Source organism: Centroberyx affinis, unplaced genomic scaffold, assembly GCF_046629955.1.
Source record: "Centroberyx affinis isolate AG114_WGS23_722 - 3 ecotype Tasmania unplaced genomic scaffold, CSIRO-AGI_Caff_v1 ptg000563l_1, whole genome shotgun sequence".
Taxonomy (NCBI): domain Eukaryota; kingdom Metazoa; phylum Chordata; class Actinopteri; order Beryciformes; family Berycidae; genus Centroberyx; species Centroberyx affinis.
The window spans coordinates 7,501-32,535 of NW_027279206.1; the positions used below are offsets into that span (position 1 = coordinate 7,501).

The 25,035-nt window shown below is 43.2% G+C and overlaps 2 protein-coding genes across 2 annotated transcripts in view; both read left to right on the forward strand.

The window, feature by feature from the left end:
• LOC139643148 (dedicator of cytokinesis protein 8-like) overlaps positions 1-14,991 on the forward strand; it is a gene marked incomplete at its 5' end in the record, with an annotated part of 22,343 nt that extends 7,352 nt beyond the window's left edge. The window contains 12 exons of the mRNA XM_071518316.1: positions 1,531-1,689; positions 1,808-1,908; positions 2,970-3,162; positions 3,852-3,995; positions 4,290-4,421; positions 4,921-5,055; positions 5,657-5,746; positions 6,675-6,911; positions 7,443-7,586; positions 8,756-8,862; positions 12,379-12,549; positions 13,048-14,991. Coding sequence (XP_071374417.1) covers positions 1,531-1,689; positions 1,808-1,908; positions 2,970-3,162; positions 3,852-3,995; positions 4,290-4,421; positions 4,921-5,055; positions 5,657-5,746; positions 6,675-6,911; positions 7,443-7,586; positions 8,756-8,862; positions 12,379-12,549; positions 13,048-13,099 — 1,665 coding nt within the window. The remainder of the gene's footprint in view (positions 1-1,530; positions 1,690-1,807; positions 1,909-2,969; positions 3,163-3,851; positions 3,996-4,289; positions 4,422-4,920; positions 5,056-5,656; positions 5,747-6,674; positions 6,912-7,442; positions 7,587-8,755; positions 8,863-12,378; positions 12,550-13,047) is intronic.
• A 2,297-nt stretch (positions 14,992-17,288) lies between these two features.
• aopep (aminopeptidase O (putative)) overlaps positions 17,289-25,035 on the forward strand; it is a 70,504-nt gene continuing 62,757 nt past the window's right edge. The window contains exons 1-5 of the mRNA XM_071518317.1: positions 17,289-18,022; positions 18,410-18,579; positions 19,017-19,269; positions 20,153-20,366; positions 20,825-20,949. Coding sequence (XP_071374418.1) covers positions 17,289-18,022; positions 18,410-18,579; positions 19,017-19,269; positions 20,153-20,366; positions 20,825-20,949 — 1,496 coding nt within the window. The remainder of the gene's footprint in view (positions 18,023-18,409; positions 18,580-19,016; positions 19,270-20,152; positions 20,367-20,824; positions 20,950-25,035) is intronic.

Below are 25,035 nucleotides of genomic sequence, written 5' to 3' on the forward strand. Positions count from 1 at the left end.
AGATAGATGGGTCTGCACACACACACACACACATACACACACATATGCACTCACACACGTACTCACACAAGCACACACGCCTAGCTGCAAAGGATGGAAATGGCGTTTGTTGGGCCTGTTATCTTGGACGGCAGTGTGAAGAATGGGGAGACGCAGGGAGGAGACAGGGGACAAACAAAGTGAAGAGAGAAAAACAGCAAAAACTCAGGGAGAATTTCTTGCAACTAGCATTTAATTTTATCAGTATCAATCTTTTCCTATCATTCTTTAAAAGGTTCCCCAATCCTGCATGACTTGCAGCAATAAGCAAAAAAGCTTTTAATTGTATGTATGAGAAGATCCTTCACACACCCAGCAATTAGTACATAGCACAAATAGTACATAGTACAATAGTACATATGGTAAAACTTTCAATAAAGACCGGGGCTCAAATTGTGGCTGTACAATAACAATAGCCAGGGAGTGTTGTGTTTCTGCGTAAATGAAGCCCAGACCCAGTAAAAGCTGGGTAAAAAAATATGGCAGAATTACCAGAAATGAATCTATATTCATACAATATTTATAGCCTAAAATATCATTAAAATTACTAAAATATCACAAAAGGTATTACTAAAAAGAGGCCATGGATACAGGTACTGGCGCCTTAAAATTCTCCTGTTTGTTAGTCAAGACGTGACAGAGATCTTTATTTTATCCACTTTGTGGCATTGTACAGTTTTTGCATTATTCTGTTCTGATTTATTGATTTGCAAGACTAATGACCAGTATGTTCTTTTAGCCTACCAATATGTTATTAATAATATTAATCACATTTTTTGATAAAGTAGTTAATTGTTTTTGCATGATTATTTCAGCCAGATATTTCGTAGTAGTAGTAGTAGTAGTAGTAGTAGTAGTAGTAGTAACAGTAGTAACAGTAGTAGCAGTAGTAGCAGTAGTAGTATCTGACGTCAGCTGTCAATACCAGTAATATTTTTAGGCTATAGGTCTAAAATAGCAATGTATAAATTTGAGCAGCACAATTCTTTACAGAATACCGGTAAATTCTATTACTTTTAGTCATACCGGGTACTGCGGACCTGCCAAAAGGAATAATGGCCTGTCTCTAATAATAGCCTGACAGGCCTAGTGTTCTCTTTTGTTGAGGTGAACAAAAGCTCTGGCTATTATTGGAAGTTTTACAGTACCTAAGTAAGTTACAGGCTGAGTTACATAGCCCCTGCAGAAGGAACACCTGCACTCTTGCAAGCTTAATTTATCTATTTTATATTAGCGTGCAGAACTCCCTTTGTCTAGTCATTGAATGCATTAAAGTTTTTGCTTGTACTTTAGTTTGCAGGGAAGGCATCAATAGGGTAACTAACTAGGACTGTGCACATGTGTCACCATGTGGGAGCCTACGAAAATCCTTCACATGTTGAAATTCAGCCTTGTTACACTGCAATTTCATATCAGAAAGCTGCCCTTTATATCATTATTTGATAAACGATGCTAATTGTGAGACTCTGTAATTCACTGTCTCCCTCTCAGAACTTCTCGAGGGTGAAGATGCAGGTGACCATGTCTCTGGCCTCTCTGGTGGGCAAGTCCTCAGACTTCCAGGAGGAATACCTGCGGCGCTCGCTGCGCACCATCCTGGCCTACGCAGAGGAGGACACCGAGATGCAGAACACTCAGCTGCCCTCGCAGGTAACTAAAGTACAGGCACACTCCTACAGACTGGGCAAGGAATACTACAAAGACGGTAATATTACCAAATACTGTAGCTACATGCCATGCTACCTCTTATGTGTGTTTGTATTTTCAGGTGGATGAACTTCTAAGGAACCTAAACAGTATTTTGTCCGACACAGTGAAGATGAGGGAGTTCCAGGAAGACCCCGAGATGCTCATGGACCTCATGTACAGGTGAGGAACAAAAAGCATCTCCCCTAAAACACTCTCTCCTTGTCTCTGTGTCTGTCTTCAGTATCTGTCTGTCTCTCTCTCCCTCTCTCTCTCTCTCTCTCCCTCTCCCTCTCCCTCTCTCCCTCTCTCTGTGGCTGGTCTCTATGTCGCGCTGCTGGTTCCTATTTCTCTGTGGTCTGGGTTGTTTTGCCTCTATTTGCTGCCCTCACTATGGTAACCATGTGGTAGCAGTTTAGTCTTCTGATCTGGCTTTGTGAATATGCAAATGCAAACACGGTGTGTGGGTGTGTGGGGTTGTGTGTGTGTGTGTGTGTCTGAAAGCACGAAAGGGAAACACTGAGACAAAGAGTGCATACATGTGCTGTATGTTGATTCAGGTTCCTTATTTAAATGTGCTCTAATGCCTCCTACATGTGTCATTTATCATGCACCTTTCTGTTTGGGTTTTGGTCCCAGTCACCTGGTGTGTGTCTGACAGCTGTACAGAACAGCTAGTGAGCTTTACACACACACACACACACACACACACACTCACCTGGGCTCACCCCAACACATAGGTCATTTACACAGAAGACATTTGGTCTCCAGATGCATGAATTTATTAATACCTAAGCATAGTGACTCACCTGGATCACTTAAGGATAAATGAATTCATTTACTGCGTTTTTGTTTTATACCCATGCTGTTTTCCTACTGATTATTCATGCATTCCACGGACGGAAAAACAATTTCCATATTTCTATTGCCCATGACAAATACATGGCTCAGTTAACAACCTAAATACCCATATCACTGCAACACTCACTCTTACACGCACATTTTGTTTTTAGATATCCCTTTGTGTTTTACTATTCACATTTATACACAGTGCACACACCTCTTCCTAGGCCTATACCGGACTGTTCTCACTTATCAATCTAATCAGCATTTAAATATACAATGATGTCTTAGTACATTCAGTTTTCCTCTCAGCAGTGTCCCCAAATCTTCAACTCCCGCTACATGACCTACATTAACCCCAATAAAACTAGAAAATTGCCCTCCTTTTCCTCCTCCCTCAGGATAGCAAAGGGCTACCAGACGTCTCCTGACCTGCGTCTGACCTGGCTGCAGAACATGGCAGAGAAGCACAACAACAGGAAGTGTTACACCGAGTCGGCCATGTGTCTGGTCCACGCTGCCGCCCTGGTGGCCGAGTACCTCAGCATGCTGGAGGATCACAAGTACCTGCCTGTGGGCAGCGTCACATTCCAGGTAGAGGATGCACACACAGATATACACACACAGAAAATGCAAGGAGGTAATCTGAAACATATACACACACAGAAAGCAAGGAGACAATAAAACAAGAAAGGAAGAAAACAAAGCAATAAGCACAGACACACACGGGTAGTGATCATTTGTTTGTTGTAGCTGTTGTTGTGTTGTAGAACGAGAGCAAACCCTCCCCTACACATCACACCACACCACACAACTCCCCACAGATGATTTTCCAATTTGGGCTGTGTGTGTCCAGAGGGGGGAGCTGTACACTCATAACGTCAACATATAACTACGGTCTCTTGGTAGCACTGCTTAACACAACGCCTTTGAAGTTGAAGGGGAAAAAAAGCAACATAGTGGCAAACAGATGACTCTGAGTCATATCTGCTCCTGTGGGAACATGGGAACAGATTGTCCCCCCGAACTGAAAACAAACAAAGTTATAATGGCAGCTATGATGTGCAAACCATGAGCACACACACAAGACCTCTGCTGTGCCTGGGACAGGACACTCTAACCTGCAGCAGTCAGCAGGTCATTGATTGGGCGATCATCCAATTAGTTCCATTTCCCACTGTAGGACATCTCCTTTTACATGCTGGAGTCAGCCTCGGCGATTGATTATTTGATTAATTAAAGGGCTAATTGATTGATTAGCCTACTGATTTTTTTCTCCATAGAACATCTCCCCCAACGTGCTGGAAGAGTCGGCGGTGTCGGATGACATCCTGTCCCCGGACGAGGACGGGGTGTGTTCAGGACGCTACTTCACTGAGGGTGGCTTGGTGGGACTGCTGGAGCAGGCTGCAGAGCTCTTCAGCAACGTAAGGCAACCAAGCCACATTGACATTACATGTTAAATATTAACAGAGAAACTTTTGAAAGGTATTTTCATCCAAATACACCATGTTTAAATTGTAAAAAGTGCATTAGTGTTTACGCTGAATGTTAGAGAGAAGTAGGAGGGATGTCATGCCATAGAAGATTTGGTTCACATGGAAAACAAATTACAAATATTTTAGGTGTTAAATACATTCCCATATACATTAATTCATCAGAAAATTTGCCCTCTTTACAGAAGTAATCATGCTAACGAACAGTAATGTCTGTCTTGTCAGGGCGGTCTGTATGAGGCAGTGAATGAGGTCTATAAGATCATCATGCCCATCCTGGAGGCACACAGAGATTTCAGAAAGCTGGCCTCCACTCACGACAAACTGCAGAGAGCCTTCGACAACATCATTCAGAAGGTAATAACTGCTTTGCACTCAGGCTGCTGTTTTATTTATGCAGTTGACCTTTATTTCAGGCAGGTTAATTAACTAGAAATAAAAGGCTATTTCCCAAAATGTTTACAAAAATTTTAAAATTATTACCTGACCTTCATTATTCAGTCTTTCTACATACATTCAATCTATTGTCAAAGGGAATCTTTTTGTCAATTTAGGACTACAATCCCCTACAATCTTTCAGAAAGTACCAGAATTTGCTTCAGTTTTGTGCTATCATTTTCTATTCTATTTTTTCAAATGGTGGATATCACATTTTGAAGCAAAAATCTTCATATTCTTATTAACAATCAAGACCCTGCAAAAGGCTATTAACATAATGAGGAAGAATATCCTCAGGATTATGGTGTAATATTTAATCCTTGCATTTTCCTTAATGTTTGATGCCTGACTGTTATTTTAAGTCTGGCACAATCACCATCTGTATTGGCCTGAGCTGATTTCTCTTTCTTCCCTCCAGGGACATAAGAGGATGTTCGGAACCTATTTCCGAGTGGGTTTTTATGGGGCCAAGTTCGGAGACCTGGATGAACGGGAATTCATTTACAAGGAGCCAGGGATCACACATCTGCCTGAGATATCTCACAGACTGGAGGTAAGAGAGAGGTGTGCGTGTGTGTGTGTGTGTGTGTGTGTGTGTGTGTGTGTGTGTGTGTGTGTGTGTGTGTGTGTGTGTGTGTGTGTGTGCGTGTGCGTGTGCGTGTGTGTGTGAGAGAGAGGGAGAGAGTGAATGCTGTACTGTGAATCTGTCTGAGTGAGATGGAGTGAAAAAGGAAAGTAGGGACTGACTGGGCGAATTGAGGGAATCTGACAATGACTGAAGGACTTTCAATGCAGCACAGAAAGACCAAGGGCAGACCACAATTGTCCATCTGTTGTGATGAGTTTTGTGATTTGATTCCGTGATCAGTCTATTGTTACACTTGCCTTTCATTTGAGTGCTAAAAAGCCGAAATAATGTCCCATACAGCAATAAAATGCTGAATTCGGTTAGGAGTAAAAAGTCTTGAAACAATTGCTAAATGAAATTCAAGACCTTTCAGGCTTTCAAGTGCTCTTTCAAGGATCATTTAATCCTTTTAATAGCCTGGAAATGCAAAGAAAATTGCACAAACTTGGCATCAAGATTGTGATACAGTATCATGTGAACAGTACTGTGCATTATTATACTAGATCGTTTTTTACCCCTCCCCTAGAACTTCTACAGTCAGTGTTTTGGAGAGGACGCTTTGGAGATGATCAAAGACTCGACACCAGTGGACAGGAACAAACTCATCCCCAGCAAGGTGGGACCAGTGTAATGTTGCACCACCGTTTGTTGTCACATTTCTGATCGTAATAAAGATAAAATACAATTTTTATGATCCCTGTGGGCAAATTAAACGATTGCAGCAGCAAATGGCAATATGATGCAGCAAAGAAAAATAGATGTAAATAGATATACAGGTATAGTAAACATATGCAACCAACAGTAGAGCATGTTAAGTAGAAAAGTATGAATGAAAAGTATGAATAAAGTATGGATCACAGCATTATTAGCAGTTTGTTCCGTCACCACAAAAAACATCTGGAAAAATATGTACAATATTAAATAAGTGGTTATGTTGAACGAATTACAACAATATCAGAATATGAGGAAAAACAATATGTGAAATTACAGCATTTATATAGGATGGGCAAAAATGTGCTTGTGTACACAATAACAGGTCAACAGAAGCCATACATACAGTATGTACAGAGGCATGTCTAGGCGTGTAGACGTGCATTGTAAAAAACGATTCACCTTATCAAATATATTTAATATCCTAATGTAGATAATATATGTTTATGATTTGGAAATGCACATTAGTAGTTGTCCATGTTATCAAAAACTTACCATAGATTGAGGTTGCATATGCACAGAAAAAGTGTAATTGTACTCATTCATATGCAGAGAATGTATAGAAATATGTACAAATCAGAAACTGTGCAAAAGCATTGTTCAGTCTGGTGACTGACAAAAAAACACCTAAAGCACTCCATTTTGCACAAAGTGGAGGAGAGGCAAGTGGAAAGACAAATTTCTCCTTTGGGGATCAATAGCATATCACAATAAATCATGATGTAGTGTACATTACAAAATCCTTTAATTATCCTTTCCCATTCTGAGTCATCAGCACAGTGAGCTGAGAGTCCAGTTTTATGAATAAAAAATAAACCACTATTTCTATCCAGGCATATATCCAGATCACTTATGTGGAGCCCTACTTTGATGACTATGAGATGAAAGACCGGCTGACAAACTTCGAGAAGAACTTCAACCTGCGGCGCTTCATGTACACCACGCCCTTCACCAAGAGCGGCCGGCCGCGGGGTGAGCTCAACGAGCAGTACAAGAGGAAGACCATCCTCACCACCATGCATGCCTTCCCCTATGTCAAGACCCGCATCAATGTCATCCAGAAAGAGGAGGTAGTTGCCATGTTACTCACTAGTGGGCATAAATATAGTGAAGATCTGCCCTAAAACAATCCACATAAGAATTTTCACGTTATTGCTATAATCAATCACTTGTGAACACAACTCTCTCCCAAAACTAGAAGTCAGGGAACCACAGCTGTAATGTGGGATGTCATCAAGGCAATTTGTCCAATCCATGAACAATGAATTGCCACTGAGATTGTGGACTTAAATTGCTTGAGCTTTTATATTGAAATGAGCTTCATTTTATTGCAGGTGTGAAAAAGAAAATGTGCCCACGTTCCTGTATGATCAACCTTGGTGCTCGTGCCAGTCTCAAAATCACAGCTCAAAGATTTATCACTTCATGACAGCAGCAATACACTCTTTGCTCTCTTGTTTCCAGCTTTGTGAGAGATGTGGTCATATTCGCCGCATATGGGAAACATTCAGTTTTAGGATAGATCTTACCTTTTGATTTTTTTTCTTTGACAATATTATGTTTTTTCTCTTTCCACTTATCTCTCTCTCCCTTTTTTCCAGTTCGACCTGACTCCCATTGAGGTGGCCATCGAGGACATGCAGAAGAAGACTAGAGAGCTGGCAGTTGCCACACACAGAGAACTGCCTGACGCTAAGATGTTACAGATGCTGCTACAAGGCTCTGTGGGAGCCACTGTTAACCAGGTAATGTATAGTGTCACAGCTATTTTGTGAACACAAGGACTGCTTGCTTTCATATACTTTGTTGTCTATGTTCCCATCTGTTCTTATCACGGCTGAATCAATCGCTTTAAGTTGAGCTAAATGATGACAAAATTATCTGTTCTCTTTGAAATGATTACACTCTGCGTCGCAACCTTTTTAACCCCTGAGTGTTCCTTACTAGTGTGTGGGGAAACCAGAATAATTTACCTCTATTTATCTTATCGCATTTACAGTTTCCATTATAATCGCAGAGTGCAGGTGGGAGACATGACAGTGATCACACATCAAAGCCTTCACCCCATCCATAACCCTAATCCTTCCTTTGCTTTTCCCCTGATTTAGTTAAAACGTCAATTCATGGCGCCTCTTCCTTTCATGTCTCTGCCGTGCGGCACGCTGAACCGGAGGTCTCTTTGATCTGATAGCTCCCAGGTCCTGCCAGCATGGTGAATGTTAGAGTAATGATGAAGCCAGCTACAGCATCGCCACCCCCCCCTCCCCCTCCCCCTTTTGCTTTATCTTCCACCGTCTAATCTGACAGGTCCCTCGCTCCAACCTGATGGTTGTATACATAACCCTAATGCTCAGCAGCTCCGTAAACATATAACTCTTGACTGTAATCAGTAGAGGAGACTGGGTTTTTGCGTGTCGGTCCAGAGCTCAGACCGAGGACTGAGGCCCAGGCCCAATGCGTTTATGATGCTAATCAGAGCTGTTTAACCATGCCTGTCGTGATGCAGGCGCTGTGCGAGCGTGCTGCGGTTTTATGATGAATATAAGTTAGGATAACAAGATCTCATACTGGGCAAATGGGAGCCAAATGGTGGGTCTATACAGGGTTAGTGGTGACATTAGCCATGCAGAAGGCTAATCATGGCTCCCTCTCTGATCTGATCTCTTCCTCATGTTCCAGTTCAACATCCTGGCCCTTAGCTGTATTAGGCATCCAGTTAGCAAGTCATTTTCCCCTGACTGAAAGAGAGGCATTCTTCATCCCTCCTTTGTTCACACACTCTCAAACACTTGCTCTTCCTCTCTTACCTCCTCTCTCTCCTTCCTGCACTCTGTATTTCTTTCTTTCTCTCTCTTTCTTTTTCTCTTTCTGTTCTTCTTTCTTCCTGTGCTCCTCTCCCCTGCTTCCTCTGTAGGGCCCATTGGAGGTGGCCCAGGTCTTCCTGAATGAGATCCCAGCGGACCCGAAGCTGTTCCGTCACCACAACAAACTGCGCTTGTGTTTCAAAGAGTTCATAATGAGGTAAGATACTATCAAAGATACACCACATAGTGACAACATACCGCAGCATAGTCAGACACAAATGAGGAAAACCTCCAAAAACAAGCGCTTCCATGGCGAGCCATAAACCCAGAGGTATTCAAATTCACTTTTTATTTTACTCCCTCACTGAATTTGCATTCTTATTTCTCATTATTGTTACCAATGGCTGGCACTGGCTCAGCAGGTGGAAGTATAGAACAATGCTTCAAAAAGAGTACAAAATGCCATCGACTTGACTTTGAGGGAGTGAAAGTCCCTCAGAATGCTCTATATACAAACCATTGCCGGTGTCGCTGTAGGAAGATAAAAAGGGAACCATAGAAAACTGTGACTGTGTGATGAAGAACGATATCATACAGCTAAAGCAGTGTGTCAGTCAAGATGGAGAGACGGAGGTGATAATAGCCAGTAAATTGCATACCAGATGATGCTTAAAGAAATCAAACAGGTCGGATGAATGTGAATTAATATAACCCACTGTGACGGGTTTATTTTTTCATTTCCCATATGACATATGAAGATATTTTTCCTCATAATGTCACTAAGCTGCTTTTTCTTTTGGAATTGCAAAGGTTTATTGTTCCCAGGAGTTTCATTATATTTTGAATATTCAAAGCATAATTTAAACCATCCCACCAAAAGCAATGTGTCTGAGGATATGCTGATTTAGTGCAGGATAAGTGTGTGCAGACATGCAGGCGTGCATACATGCGTGTGTGTTTGCTCGTGTGTGTGAGCTTCTCGTGGGCATGTTCCTTTGGCCTCCAAAAGGTGGCTTTCATTTTCGAACCCTCATGTCACATTCCAGCTGCCTTTTTGCTGCAAACAGGCTGGCAAATATTTACTGTAATTTCAGAAATGTTTATTTTCTTTCTTAATCCAGGCAAGCTGGCACTAGCCCCTTTTGTATGCCAATCCTCTCAACTGTGGCATTCTACAAATTCCATTAAGGAAAACTTTAGCGTGTGCTGTGGTGTTAGTCACTCTTCTACCACATAGAATTCCCTTCATACGTCACTGACCTCAGACATCGGCCCTCATACCCAAACATTTCATTAGCTATTATTTGGAATGTGACTCATTACTGTAAACACTGTTATTAAACTGCTTAGTCATTACTGTGACCTGATGTACTGTACGGCTCAAGGGCACACAAACCTTTGTCAGAAGCTAAACCCATAATTAAGAAATTTAGTTTGGCTGTCAAACCCAGGCCTATTAAAGCATAATGCTGCTCTTCTCATGTTGGGAACCACCAGGAAGTGCAGCCATGGGGTGCTAAGCCGTTTTTGATTATTCAAATATAAAAGGAACTCACACTTTTAATCATTTTCATTGAAGCTCATAAAAGCTCACACTTGTGTGTGGGCTTCATTTCTACTAATTAGCGCTCAAATTATCCAATTCATAGATATTAATTGATGTGAGCGAGTAGTAATTTTGCTACAAGGATTCAAAAAAATATTGAACAAAAACTGATTAATTTAATCAAAATCACAGTTATCCCACAATCACACAAAATTAAATATCCTGAATATTTGTAAAGTCCTGTAGAAATATATAGTACCATTAACATACTATAGGCTTACAGCATGACATTTTTTTGATGATGAAAATGAAAATGAAATGAAATGAAATGGCTTGATGTGATGTGACCTATATCACACTTTTACATTGCACCAACTCTTACCACTTAAATGATCAAACAATGGTCAAAGTGCATTGACAGCAGGTGAAGTTAAGTTTGTTCTCATAACACCAGTTATCCCAGTGTTGTCCCTCCTGGTGTGAGAGCCCAACTGTGGGCGCTACATGCTGTGGGCACTGGGGAATCTCCTACAGCCAACAGACACCCAGGAAGCACAAGCCAGTCCACAGGTGGTCAGTCTGGGTACCCTGCTTGTCTACAGGACCTGCACCTGAGCAGAATGAGAAGGAAGGCTTTTGCTGCACTCAGATTTCCCCTTGGAACCACAATTTGTTTTTTCCATGGATCCCACCTCAGATTTGATGCATCGCCTCTCTCTGACAGCTTCCAAATGTCACTGGCCTCTCTGTACAAACCAATCCAGACATGAAGCCATCTCTCTTCTCTGCAGCTCCTGATGAGTTCTTCATTTTCCTCAGGTGGTTGTGCTGCTTGCAGTCTTCTCCAACCTATGGACACATTCTTCATAGTGATATAAATGTGCCTCCAAACTTCTCGTTCCTCCTCTCAAAACCTGAGAAACTTGCTGTCTCATTATTTAGAGCATGTATCAGCCAACAAAGTGTGTCTTGTGCCATTATGAAAGAACAAAACGTAAGGTTACTCAAAACATTCACATTCACACAAATCATGACTCTAGGCCTTGATCATTTTTTTAATGTATTTATTTCAAAATATCCAAACAAGATATCTTCTCTCTTTGATTGAGAGATGTTTTTCAAAAATGAACAGTCTTTTTAGTTCCTCTGGAAAATCAGATAATGATAATGAATGTCAAAAGACTGTGGAGAGCACAGTTATGTACTTACTTCATAAAACTGAGGACACTTGATCATTGTAGAAATCTGTCGGTCAGTAGCATTCATTTTCTACATTACAAGCCTAGCAGTCAGATAGCCAGCTGCACATCAGCAGATCTTTTTTATGGCTTGGAAAATACTTTACCCTCGTCAACAGTCCCTAATGCTCAATGCCCTGCGTATTTACTGTATACTGTTACACGACATTGCAGTTTTCCATATTACCCTCATTAAAAGCTGAGAGATAAACTCGGACATGTGTTTGCAATCATCCCCGTCTCTCCGATTTCCTGCAGACCGGTCTGCATGTCGACCATTATACATGTCATGATGGAGGAGAGCGGGCAGACCCCATACCTGCCCTCTGTACTTACTGCAGACCCTGTGGACTTCTGCTCTATCATCAGGCATTCTCCTCTTCTCAGCACATGGGAGAGAATAGGATTTATATTTGTTAGCCATTTGTGACTATGGGATTTTTACTTCCTCCCGCCTTGTGGGTCATTCACAGTTCAGCTCACATTCTAGTAGAGATGCTTTAAAAGGTCTAAGAGGCACAAAGGACCTCCTTACAGTCCAGCACATTTAGAGCACTGGCGCACAAATGAGTCAAATTTATGTCAAGCAGTTACGGGACGTAGTTAGTATGAAATACTGCAATGCAAGCTAGAGCTGGATTTGTTGTGTAGAACCATTGTTGAAGCTGCTGATAAGTTTTGGGCTATTGCATTGGGTTGGACTCCCTTTCTTTGTGTGATTTAATATGACTGAAGCCAAAGCCTTATAAAACTAATTGGTGGAACGCACCAATCGCAGTCCATCCATCCATCCATACACACCTCTATACATCTATCATTTTGTCCATGCTTCTATCCATTTTTCACTTACACCATGCTCTCCTCTCCTCTCCTCTCCTCTCCTCTCCTCTCCTCTCCTCTCCTCTCCTTTCCTCTCCTCTCCTCTCCTCTCCTCTCCTCTGTCCTGTAGGTGTGGCGAGGCAGTTGAGAAGAACAAGCACCTGATCACGTCGGACCAGAAGGAGTACCAGCAGGAGCTGAAGAAGAACTACAGCCGCCTGAGAGAGAGCCTGAGGCCCATGCTGGAGAGGAAGATTCCCGAGCTTTATAAGCCCATCATCAAGCTGCGCCTGGAGAACAGGTAAACAGACACACATGACACATCAAGTTGTGCCACCAGCGCAGCAACGAGGGGTAAATACAAAGCTGCCCCCTGGATGCATCGTTTCTTCCTCTTCTCCATCCCATACTGTTTTGACAAGAGACTGAGGACATAAAACACTTACTGCACCATTAATCTTTGTGTCTTATGGTTTCTGAAGCCAAAGGGAAGTGAGCACAAATGGAATCAAATTGCAGTCATGTATTAATAAAGACTTATTTCTCACTAAGTGCTTTTATAATAAACCATGGTAATCTTGATCTCATCTTTGTACTGTATAGCTTTTCCACTCTGAGAGGTGAACATGTTTTTTAAATTCCTGTCTTGTGTGCTAGAAGACCCTCATGGAAACATTTACCCTCCTTCTCTCCTCCTACCTCTGCCTGCCCTGACTTTTCCTCCTCCTCTTCATGCCCTATCGCCCCCCCACCCACCCCCCACCCACCACCCACCCCCACTGTCCTTTCCCTCTCAAAGGGATTCCTTCAAAAGGCTAAGTTTCCGCAGAGCTCCGGAGGAAAACTCCTGAGATGCCATGGCTCATCCGAGACGGAGCCACGGAGAGGCAGGGGAGGATGTTGCACAACGGAGAGAGGAGGAGAAGAGATAAGATGAAAGAGGAGAGAAAAGAGGAGAGGAACAACCGGCGATACCCCTGCACTCCTCTGCGGGGGAGCAGTACAGACGTGTGTCCACAATGGGAGGACTCACAATCAGTTTCATGACAATCCAGCATTCACTAGTTTTTTCTGAATAGAGTTTGCTGTATGCCCCTTTATATTCTCCCATGGTTGTTTGTTACAGGAAGGAAAAGCAGGAAACAGGATGAGGACATTACATAGCGAAGGGGGGTGGGGATCTCAAGCAGAGTGTAGCTTATTCAGCATTTCACTGTACATTGACGGTCTTGCTCTTGCTCATAGTTGTGTTGATGTTCTTTTTTTTTTTTTTTAGATAACCGCAAGTCCTAATAATGCTGCAAACATTTCCTGTTGGTTGGTAAAGAAACAGACTGGAGTTCCTCTCTGAGGTCCTTGCTGGCCCAGGGACTGTATATGTGCCAACAATGCTAGTGTCTTGTGTGTGTGTGTGTGTGTGTGTGTGTGGGTGTGTCAGTGAGTGCGCAGTTAAGTGTGTGAGTGCATGTGTGTGTATTCAAGTAGTGTATGGGAATATTCTTTTTGCTAGCGTACTGAAGCCACTTTGTACTCGGTGATGATAAATGATTCTGTTATGTGCTAAAGGGCTTCTGAAATTCCACTCCTGTCTGAGTGTCTACGCATGACGTGTGCCAGCTAGAGCAGCAAGACTACGGATGGATTCTCTCACTGTAAAAATAGATACAAATTCCTGTGTTAACTCTTGAGGCCATACTTGTCTTATTTTTGTTAGACACAACTGGCCGTGTAGCTAGGAGTAGAGTTTAACTTATTATTAAGAGTTATCTGATGTGATTACACAGGAGGCGCATACGGATTTAGTCCTGGTACAAAACTTAGCGGAGGCTCTAAGTCGATGCACAAGGCTCATCTTGAAATCCACATTATGATGTATATAGTAGAGGTATTATGTCAGATAATTGCAAAGAAGATGTTTACAGAGTTATGAGAAACTATTTTGCATTTTATTTTATGGAAATGTATTTTTAGATAAATAATAGCAATAATGATATTAATTGGCAGTGATTTGGTAGGCATTCAGTGGCTGAGTGTAACAATCTCAGTGTACGTTCCAGTAGTTTCAGTTCCTGTTTGTAAATAGACCACTTCTTAGGATACAATGCACACAGTGCCAAATTTAAGTCTTTCCCTATTTACTCATGAACCAAGATACTTAACCAGAGATGCAATATTTTGTAATTTGTCACTCCACCCAATTGTGCTTTGCGATGTGAATTTGCTTTTACTCTACGTGTCAGAATACACTCCAAAAGAGAAACCTATGATGAACACATTTCATTCCATGTTGGTATTCTGTCACACCTCATATTGTATTTCAATGATCACCACCTAATGTAAATGTACTGGATGTTTCAAAAGTAGGTGTACATTTTTATTATTAATTAATATGTTTCCTGTTTCCTGGTACACCCATGATTTACGGACCATTGAATGTTGAATTATTTTGTTAAAATGACTAAATAAGTTCAAATTGACTAAAATTATACAGCTTTGTTTTTCACTATTATTATTATTAAAGTATTATTGTATAGCTACTTCTGAAACATACTGTATATTACTTACAGCATGTGTTACAAGATATATTAGTGGTGGATTCAATGGCATTCAACCACTGGGAACTGTCTTGTCTTCATCTGTTATTTTTATGTTCATGTGCGTTGTATTAAATGTGGAATTTTAACTCCTTGTCATGCACATAATGTCATGGCCATGCACTTGAATAAAACTTTAATATATGCACATCTGCCATCACTGCATTTGATGACCCTCTTTCACTCAATAATTATACCTGTGGGAAAAAAAAACAGAAGTCATTTATTGTTAAACAATCAATTCGATTTTTTAACTGCTTATAAAAGGAAACTAATAGCACTGAATATGACCAAGCCAATCTCCTGATGATCAGTACCATAATATCTGCAGACTCAGCAGATTTAATTTGGCTATCATACATGTGGCTGTACCATTATCAGAATCAGGGGATGTAGCCTAGTGGAGGGTAAACTCTCCCGTAGGCTACTCAGTTTACCCATATTTTTAGGCTGACGTAAATCTTTATGACATAAAATGATAGTAAATAATGTCAAACTAATTTAAGTTGATAAGGAATTTTAGGGATATAAACATACAATAACGATAGCCTATGTGTTTATATTGGTGGTCGTTTGCCCTATTATGATCACAGACTGGGTCGATTGATTGACTGATTGATTGAATCCTCTAAACAGGACTAAAAAGACTTTCAAGAGAGACCTGTGTACATAGGCTACATAAATATTTAGAAATATTAAAATAATAATAATATAAATATAAAATAACATATTTTAAATATAAAATAACATATAATTTATATTTATAAAAACTTCAGCTTAGCGGAGTCTATGAGCTATCCAGATGGGTAAAACTACAGCTACACTGAAAAGCGGGAGGAGGAACTACAATCCGCTGCCGTCGCACTGTACATGACGTCATAAACATTCGCCTTCAACATGCTGGATACAGGTTTGTTGTAAATTTCATTCACACAAACGAGTTCCTGCGACGCAGAACGCTATGTCCACGTTGTTTTTAGGCGTGTTGTGAGATATTACATTATTCCGATTTCATGGGCGACAACGTTACAATAAAACTTGTTCTGGCAACCCCGCTAAGGCAGCTGTGCACGTTAAAGTCTTGAATGAAACGGAACAGTCTTGTGTTGTAAGTTAGCCCACACTTCCTCAAGTGCAATGAGAGACCCACATCAATGGAAATGTAATAACTGTAAATGAAGATGCCTCGCCTGTGTGAACGTCGTTAATGTGTGACTCCGTGGTAAACGGCGCTGCCAATTATTAAATGTCAAGGTGCTGCACCCATTCCTGCAAGTTTACGACTGCATTTCTTCTTTGCTCTATATTTCAAAAGGACAAGATGTAATCCTCTTCGAAATGGGAACAATGAATCATAATATGAAGGCTAATTCATCTTCTGTCTACTATGCGTGATAGTCAGGCTTTTACCTGCGGTGCCTTTAAGCCACAGACATGCACCCTAACCTGTACGCACAGGTTTCACTGTTTAAAGTGTTCCCCTCATTAAATGAGACAGAGGCTGTTAAATAGATAACCTTTATCTATTTAATTTTACTCCACTGAGCAAGTCCATACCAGCCCTATTGTTGATTCTTATCAACTTGAAGCCTCACTGCCCTGTTATTTCAATCTGTAAGAGGAGAATAAGCAGAAAGCCCCAGTCAATGTAATCATCAATAACAAGTCTACAGGTTAGACTACTCACTTACTGAAGGAGCAGATCGGTCAACTAGACTACAGATGGGACAGATTGTCTCTGGCCCTGTTCTGGCATTGAAGGGAGATACCACAGCTTCTCTGTAGCTGTATCCTCTTTTTTTTGCATGATCAAATGTTTCGTTTGTTTTTTTTATGACTGTACTGCTGCACTGGGAAAACTCTGAGGAATTCTGCCTGTAAATGGTAATTGCACCTCTGTCTTGCCAAGCTTCCCTCATGCTGGGTGCAGGCTAAATGGAGGGATTGTGACAGTAAAGACACTCATGTAGTGTAGAGAGCTTTAATATAGGATACTGCGGATAGTTAGCCGTTTAAGGCACTGGGCTGAGGCATGTTGCTACTACTTCTTCATAAACACTCATGAAAATGGCATTGCGAAACTTGTTTTCCTGTTTGGGCACACAAGTGGAATGTGTCAACAGATGGAGTTTGACACTTAAGTTTGAGTTGAGTGCACTGAGCATACAGACACTGACAGATTTGGCTCCATCACAGTGCACTGCTAGAGCTGCTATTCACAGCCTGAAATAAGTACTTCAATGCACTGTGGATACCCGGTAACAGTTTCATATGAAACTTTCATAAACACACACTTAATCAATTCCCCTAAGATACTCTAAATGAGAAATCTGTAGCTCAGTAGAAATCCAGCCAAAAACCTGAATAAGTATAGCCTTATTTCAATGTTGGTCTTGCTCTCTAGGTTCAGCCATCCTTCGCTGACCTTTGACCTCATTTACATGACATGGAGCCTGATGGAAACCTAGACCCCGATTCAGATGATCTTCCACTCAGAGCCAACACCAGCCACATACTGGTCAGGCACTATGTACTGGACCTGACTGTTGACTTCGACAGGAGGGTCATCAGTGGTAGTGTGGTTCTGTTCCTGGAGCCTGGACCCGGAGTGGAGGATGGGGTTGAAGCTGAAGCTGAAGCTGGAGATGGAGATGGAGAGGGAGTTGAGGAGAGTGACAAGAGTCAGGCTGGAGAAGGAGATGGATCTGAATCTCAGGCTGGAGATGAAGCTGAGGATGTTAGGTCTTCACACACTGATGCATCGTGGGAGAGCACCAGTGACGGTGATTTCACCTTGGTGCTGGACTGCTGTGACCTCGCCGTGTCAAAGGTGGAGGAGTTGGACGTCACTTCTGTGTCAGCCATCTCTAGCCTTCTAGAGGGGGTCCCACGTGAGAGGTCAGAGGTCAACCCAATCAGCCAATCAGCGGCCCTAATTCAGAAGCTGATCTCCATCCCTTCTGGTCAATGGAGGCAGCAGCATCAGCTCTTCTCCCAGTGTAGCCGAGCTCCTGGTTCTCAGGACGGGGGCTCGCTGCGTTTCCATACAGACCGTTGGAGCCTACAGGTGAGGAAGAGCGGGGTAACGTCCCCCCAGGAGTTCCCTCGAGCCCTGAGGGTCTGCTATGAGACCAGGCCAGCGGGAGGCTCTGTCAGGTGGACCAAAGACCAGGACCACAGGTTGGTCTCAGGAAGGAAATGAGTAAAACCACATAAAATATAACAATGGTTTGGTGGTATGATTATAATGTCTCTAAAAGAATTAGAAACTGACACTGATTATACACATGATCTTGATACTGATAAAGTTTAATTCCACCCTTTGGCTTGTTCCTTTGTCCGCAGCACAACAGCTCTGATTCCTGCTATTTGAATTACAGTGTAATATTCTAAGCTTGCCGTGTTACAATTGAGAAAGGCAGATTCATTAATTCACAGAAACATGCCTTGGGCTATTATATTCCATTCTCTGTGAGTGGATGTTTTGTGCCTGTGTGTGTGTGTGTGTGGATCCTTTGAGCTTTGAAATGAGGGTTGTTTATAGTTTACCATTGTTTACCCTTCCAGGGTGTGTGTTTACACGGCAGGTTCTCCCATCAACAACCGAGCCCTCTTCCCCTGCCAGGAGCCGCCTGTTGCCATGTCAACGTGGCAGGCAACAGTCCGGGCCCCCAGCGAGTTTGTGGTTTTGATGAGTGGGGAGGATCAGGCCATACCTACTGAGGATGAGGAAACACGTAAGCCATCATGCCTTTACAGAAATAGTGTTGCATGTGGTTATGATTATTCATTGCATATCTAGTAGTAGAGTAGTAACAGAAACAATTAGACATTGTTGCCTTTTATAATATTTCATTGTTTCTGTTACTACTCCTTATTTGCTGCTGTCTTGGCCAGGTCTCCCTCGCAAAAGAGATTCTGAATCTCAAGTTCCTGGTTAAATAAAGGTTAAATAGAAAATAGATTAAAAAAAATCTGCTCTGAAATCAGAGCAGTCAATCATCAGTACAGTTTACTGAGATGTTCTAGTTTGGAATTTTTTTTTACTTTGAAATAAGTTTTTCCTCCGTTTTCTGTCTTCTCCCCACTGTCTCTTTCTTATTGACATCTCATCTCATCTCATCTCATCTCATCTCCACCTCCCTCTCTCCTGACGTTCTTCTCCTGCATGCAGGTCTCTTAATCTGGAGCTACTACGTCACAATGCCCATGCCTGCCTCCACGTTCACCTTGGCAGTGGGCCACTGGCGCCAAGCCATCGCAGAACTTCCCTCTGCTGCGGAGAGAGGGGTGAGGGGCAGGACGGATTGTGGGGAGGCAGCCAAACCTGAGGCTGGGCCCGGGGCAGGGACTGAGGCTGGGCTTGTGTCTGGACCTGGGAGCTCCACCAGCGAAGTAGTAAAGGGCTCCTCACTCCAGACTGGCAGGTATTTTATTATTTTTCCTGTGTTCTTTTCTTCTGTTCTTCTCGTAAGACCTCCTCACTCTCCAGACTGTCATTAACCCACGTCTGGCCCTCCGGCATTCCACGGCAAAACTTTCCTTTCACCATACCAAAAATGGTACAGGTGAAGTAAAGGTGATGGATAGGGTGCAGCACTTCATCAATCAGTTTTTCATGACAGTACATTGAAGCTTTCTCCATAGGACAGCGTGTGCTAAACTAAACAGACGAAAGCACAAGCATGCCTCACAGAAATTATATTTTGGAGACAAGCTGAAAACAATTTTGCAGATCAGGCACAGGATATAGAGAGATATAGAGTACAGCCCGGGACATTAGACAGGGCTGGCTTGCTGTGGGCAGGGCAGGGTAGGGCTGGGGTCTCCTCTCCGCTGCCCCGCAGGTTGGCAGGTCTGCCTCTGGGTTTCCAGTAATCCTCCTCCTCCCCTCACGGTTTTCCTCCAGCAGCAGCCCAGCCGTAGCCTGCTGCCGGCCCCAGGAATCTCCCGCTACAAGGAGAGCCTTTATTTTCAGTGAATGGTTGGAAGGAAACTTGGATCTCGCTCGGAACCCTTGGAACAGTCCTAATACTGAAGATGGAGTTAATGCTGGATATTGGATTTAGAGTGAATGAGATTGCATGTCGGCACCTCGATATTTTTGGGATCACTGCGGTTTTGCCTTTGTGACGTATATATTCCATATTTCCATTGCTTTCGTTTCCATGCCTAGCACAGAGAGACAGGACACATTGTGCCATATTGGGTTCGCTACCTCTTGCACTGCATATTCTTTCAAAAAAAATTCATTAAATCTTCTTGATTAACCTCGGATTAAACGTTCTTCCCCATTTTAATCTGCTACAGCGGAGACCGGACCACCCGCTCAGATTCTGCATTCTGTTACTCTTGCCTTGAGGATGAGGGGCACTCTGTAACTGATTATTCAGGCATGGTTGATGACAGCATCTCCTGTTCCCATGGCGACTACCCTTGCCGATTTACCGAACGGTCGGCTTGGTCCCAGCGGGTGGTTCCACATCGTGTGTTTGCCCCTGACTGCCTGCTGCAGAAGGCCCAGGTGAAGTTTTGATGAAGAACCACTGAAACTTCACTTAATCATATTTTATTTGGTTAGAAAATTGACAATCAAACCGTATTCCCATGGCAGCCATTTTCACATCACACTCGGAGTGGGAAACTCTACCTGAAATAGCAAGTAGAGCCGAGCCATGTTGTGTACCAAGATAAGTTTGGGAATCAGAAAACACTTATCATTTCACAGATTCTCCACTATAAAGAAAATATTAGAAATGAATGGATTTCAAGAATCCAGAGGGTAATCAATTGGCTTGTTAAGGTTTATTGATGTCCTCACTTACTATATGTGTTAAAGTAATGCTTGTTTCATATATATGCCAGTCTTCCAGGTAGAGTTTGCCACCCTGATTGTTCAAAATGGCCACTGTGTGAATATTAAGGCCAATTTGTTGAAAAAAACTAGAACAATAAAAAACAGTCTTTGCTTTCCTTTTCCAGATGGGAGTCCTCGCCCTGTTGCCCCGCTGTCTGGCTGCAGCCCACGCCATCCTGGGTGTCCACCCCTTCCCCCGCCTTGATGTTCTCATCGTCCCAGCAGGCTTCTCTAGCCTGGGCATGGCCAGGTAACGATGCCTAGCTGCCTGGAAGAAGGGTGGAGGGTGTGGGCAGGGCGGAGAGAAAGGTGGAGAGAGGACAGAGGGAGGAGTTTTGGAAGGATAGAGATAGATTTATGTGGTGGAGTATTTGGGTTGCTGTCAAACTCTCATTAATGTCATATTTCACATCTCACATCACTCTCACTCTCTCCACCTTCTCAGTGGAAATCTTCCAGTAGAATTAAAGAGTCCAACCACAACCTCCTCCAAAATCTGTTCACTTACTTGTCATCCCTTTTCCCCAACCATAGCCCCTTGCTCAACACCGGCCCTTAGCACTTATCCTCCGATCTAGTAGCTTATCCCTGGCACTGATAGGAGGATGTGTTCCAGTTGTGAGTTGGAGGCTTGATGGTATCACTGTCACTGCTGAAGTGCTCTTGACAAGAAAAGTACACAAAAGTGCTCAAGGGGGAACAAAGAACGACAGAATCAAACATATAAACTGATACAGGAATCTTCGTCCTCTTCTTCGCTAAGCTCTTATTTAAACCCTTTTTCCATATTCTAGCCCTGTCTTCATTCATTGTCCCAACTCGAACCCCCGTCATTTCATTACTTTTTTCCTATTTCTAACCCCTCCCTTCCTTCATCCTTTTTCCAAAACTCTAAACCTCCCTTCCTTCGTCCCGTTTCCAAAACTGTACTCTTCTCGTCCTTCATCCCTTTTTCCGTCCCAAACACCTCCCTTCCCTCGTCTCTTTTCCAAAACTCTACCCTTCAATCCTTCATCCCTTTTCCATACACCCGCCACATCTCTTTGCCTTTTTTACATTTTAAAGTTTTACATTTTAGGCATGAAGTTTACGCTGTCGTCCAAAATGACTTCCACTGGAATTACTCTGTCCTTTTTCCCAAACCTATCATGTATCTTCCTTTGTCCCTTTTTTGTACCCTCACAGACCCAAAACCCCAACCCCAAACCCTGACCCTCCTGGTGAGAGAGCTGGCTAACCCCTACTATGGGCACAGCCTCATTGACTCAGCAAGCCAGTCAATAGCCCGCTGTGTTATGATGTTTACCAGCAGTGGTTTCAGGTGGTCTGCAGGCTCACTGCTCCACACTAGGCCTGTGTGTGTGTGTGTGTATGTGTGTGTCTTTAGTCTGAGTGGAGGTCTGGGGGCAGAGGGGTGATATGTGGGAGCAAACCTGCAGGCTGACAGATTCACCATCTTACCCCCTACTGATCCCCCAACCGCCCCGGTCTCTCTCACCCCTCTATCCCTCTCTCCGGTCTCCCTTCGCCCTCACAGTCTCCCGTTCTCTAGCCCCTGATAACTCCTTTCCCCTTTACTTCCTCTACTTATTTATCCTCCCAGTATTGCTCTCTCCCCTGTTTTCTCTCATTCTTCTATCCCGAACACTTCTGTCCTTCACTTCAGGACATCAGTCCTTCACCCTCGCCGTCTCCTCCATGCTCTCAGTTTATCTCCTGACTATCCCTCTCTTTCTGTTTCTCTCCTGGCATTCGTGTATCTCTCACTCCTCCAGCCACTTGTGTATACCATTTTTCTCTGTCCTCTCCACTGCTCGCTATGGTGAATTGCTCTTCAGTTTGGCCTCTACCATTTTACTATAGTGATAGTTTTAAGTAATTTCAGCTGCATACAGTATGACTGTAGATGTGACTGAAAGCCAGCCAGCAGCTATATGATTGAAGTTAAAATTGGAAATTGAAGCAAAATAAAGACGTCTGTTTTTTTTTAACTCGTGTTGATAAAGTAAACTGTCTGACGAGGGTGGTCAGCGAACAGTGTCCCAGTGTCTGTGGTCTGCAACCACACTCTCTCTCTCACTCTCTCTCTGCCTCTCCCCCCCTCCCCTTCTGCCTCTCTGGAGAAATGTACCCCAGACAGGATATGAGCTCATAACTGAATATGTATTCTACATGAATTTCTGACGTCATAGCTCAGAGTGGTCTGGATCAGAGAGATTGTGAGGGACAAAGGGTGACAAGAGGGTCAACGTCTAGACCTGGCTCTCAGCTTTGCATATTTATATGACAACTGTACCCTAAACACAGAGCTCCCTTTGATCGACGAACGGTCTTTCCCCTCTTCTTCCGAATATCATTCTCCCTCCTGTATTTGTTTTGAGTGCCTGTCAAGTGCTGACACAGAGAGGCTGTTCTCTTGTGGCTATCGCCTGACGGATGTTTTCTTTCCTTATGAGGATAGCTCCCAGGCACTCAACCCTTTTGCCCTGGCTGCTTAAACTCCAGTTAGCTACAGATGACAGACCAGAGATTTAGGACCTTCATTAAGCTTCAGACAGCACCTGCACTGACTCCCTATTAAACTCTGCATGGGTCTCAACCCTGTGTCAGCTCACTGCAGCCTCCTCTCGATGCGGGTGGTTCAGTCCTCCATGCCTCGACACTTACCCGCAGGGTTGTGCCATATGCAGGAAGGAGGGGAGGTCAACCAAACTGGAGCTGTAGATTGAGATGGAGATGAGAGGGGGGGAGGCAGAGAGGGTGAAGGCGGGGTTCACGACTGGCCAGCGGACCCCCAGGATGTGGGAGAGGATGTGTGGATTATTCCCAGCAACAAAAGCCATTAGCCTCTGGAAGGACTTCAGAGACTGGCGCTATTTAATCTAGAGATTGGGAAGTATGTGGGCCCCAGTTCTTGGGAACAAGCCAAGCGCAGTTTTTGTGCACTGCCCCAGTGGAAATGGCAGGGGTGGAGGGGCTAAGGGCCAGGGAGCTGTGGCAGGGAGGCATGAAGCTTTTGTAGTGCGATACAGAGAAGGGAGGGCAAAGGCAAAGTAGGGAGGATTCAGGGTGGCGTGAAGTTTTTATACTAAGATACAGGGAGGGAGGGCAGGAAACTGAAGATTAAGAAGTCAAGCAAGGGCAGGTCTGGATTCGAGGGCTGTGCCACGTACACCGTGCGCCCACAAGGCTCTCTGATTCACACACGAAGAGTCTACTAGGCTTAAACTAATGTAGCTTCCAGGCCATGAAGTCAGTCATCAGTCCATCTGATTTTGCGTACCCAATTTTAGTTTATTTTTAGGTAACAACAACAGTATTAGGCTAATCATTTTTAATTCAACATAATGATTATAAATCTACTTACTGGCTCCAAGAGTTCTTTGTTAGTCAGTGTAATCAGATCCATATTAGACTGCAACAGACATATATTACAACCCGCCGATGATAAAGTATGTTGTCTGTTTGTCTGTCTATCCACTTGCCTAGCTTCTTCCTGACCACCTGCTGCTCTGTCTCTCTGTCTGATACCATGGCGAACCAGCCTGAGAGAGAGGAATGCAGCAGCAGCAGCACTGTGTGTCCTCTCCTGATGCTGTTAGTATAACTTAAAGACATGGAGGAGGAGATGAGGGAGAGGGGGGAAAAAAAGAATATGGGTAAATGATGATGGAGGAGTATGGATGAGGAATGAAGAGGTGTCTGACATGAGAGAAAAGAACAAGTAAAAAGAGGAGAGAATTTGTCTGTCAGTGAGCACAGCAGGGGGATCCTTGTAGTTTAGAAACACCTCCTCCAGTCTGTATAAAAAAGGTCATTGTCTTGAATGACTGAAGGACATGGGAATGTTGTAAAACCAAAGCCTTAAATGCACTGAAACTGCTCTGAGTTGTCGCAGACACACCTCCCGCAGCATCCCGGACATCAATAATTAGTAATGTGTATGTGTGTGTGTGAGAGAGAGAGAAAGAGAGAGCACTTCTTTGTACGCGCTTGAGTGTGTTTGCGCTTGCTTCGATTGTGTGTACGTGTGAATGCTTTTGTTTTTATGTGCATGACTGAGCATTTTTATTTTTTATTTTTTATTTTTTTTATGATGTGCATGCGTAATCTCCTCATCACATCGCGGCCACGTCATTTGGTCCTGACCGGGAGTGACAGGAAGGGCACGGCATTTCCTCCCGCTCTTTGAAGCCCGAGGTCTGTGCGTCCCAAAGCGCTGGACTGCAGGACCTATCAACGATCGCTCCGTTCACCACGTGGCCAAATAAAGACATGTCTGACGCCCCTGAGAGAGCGGTGGTTTCCACGGTTTTTGTTGGGAAATGACACAAGT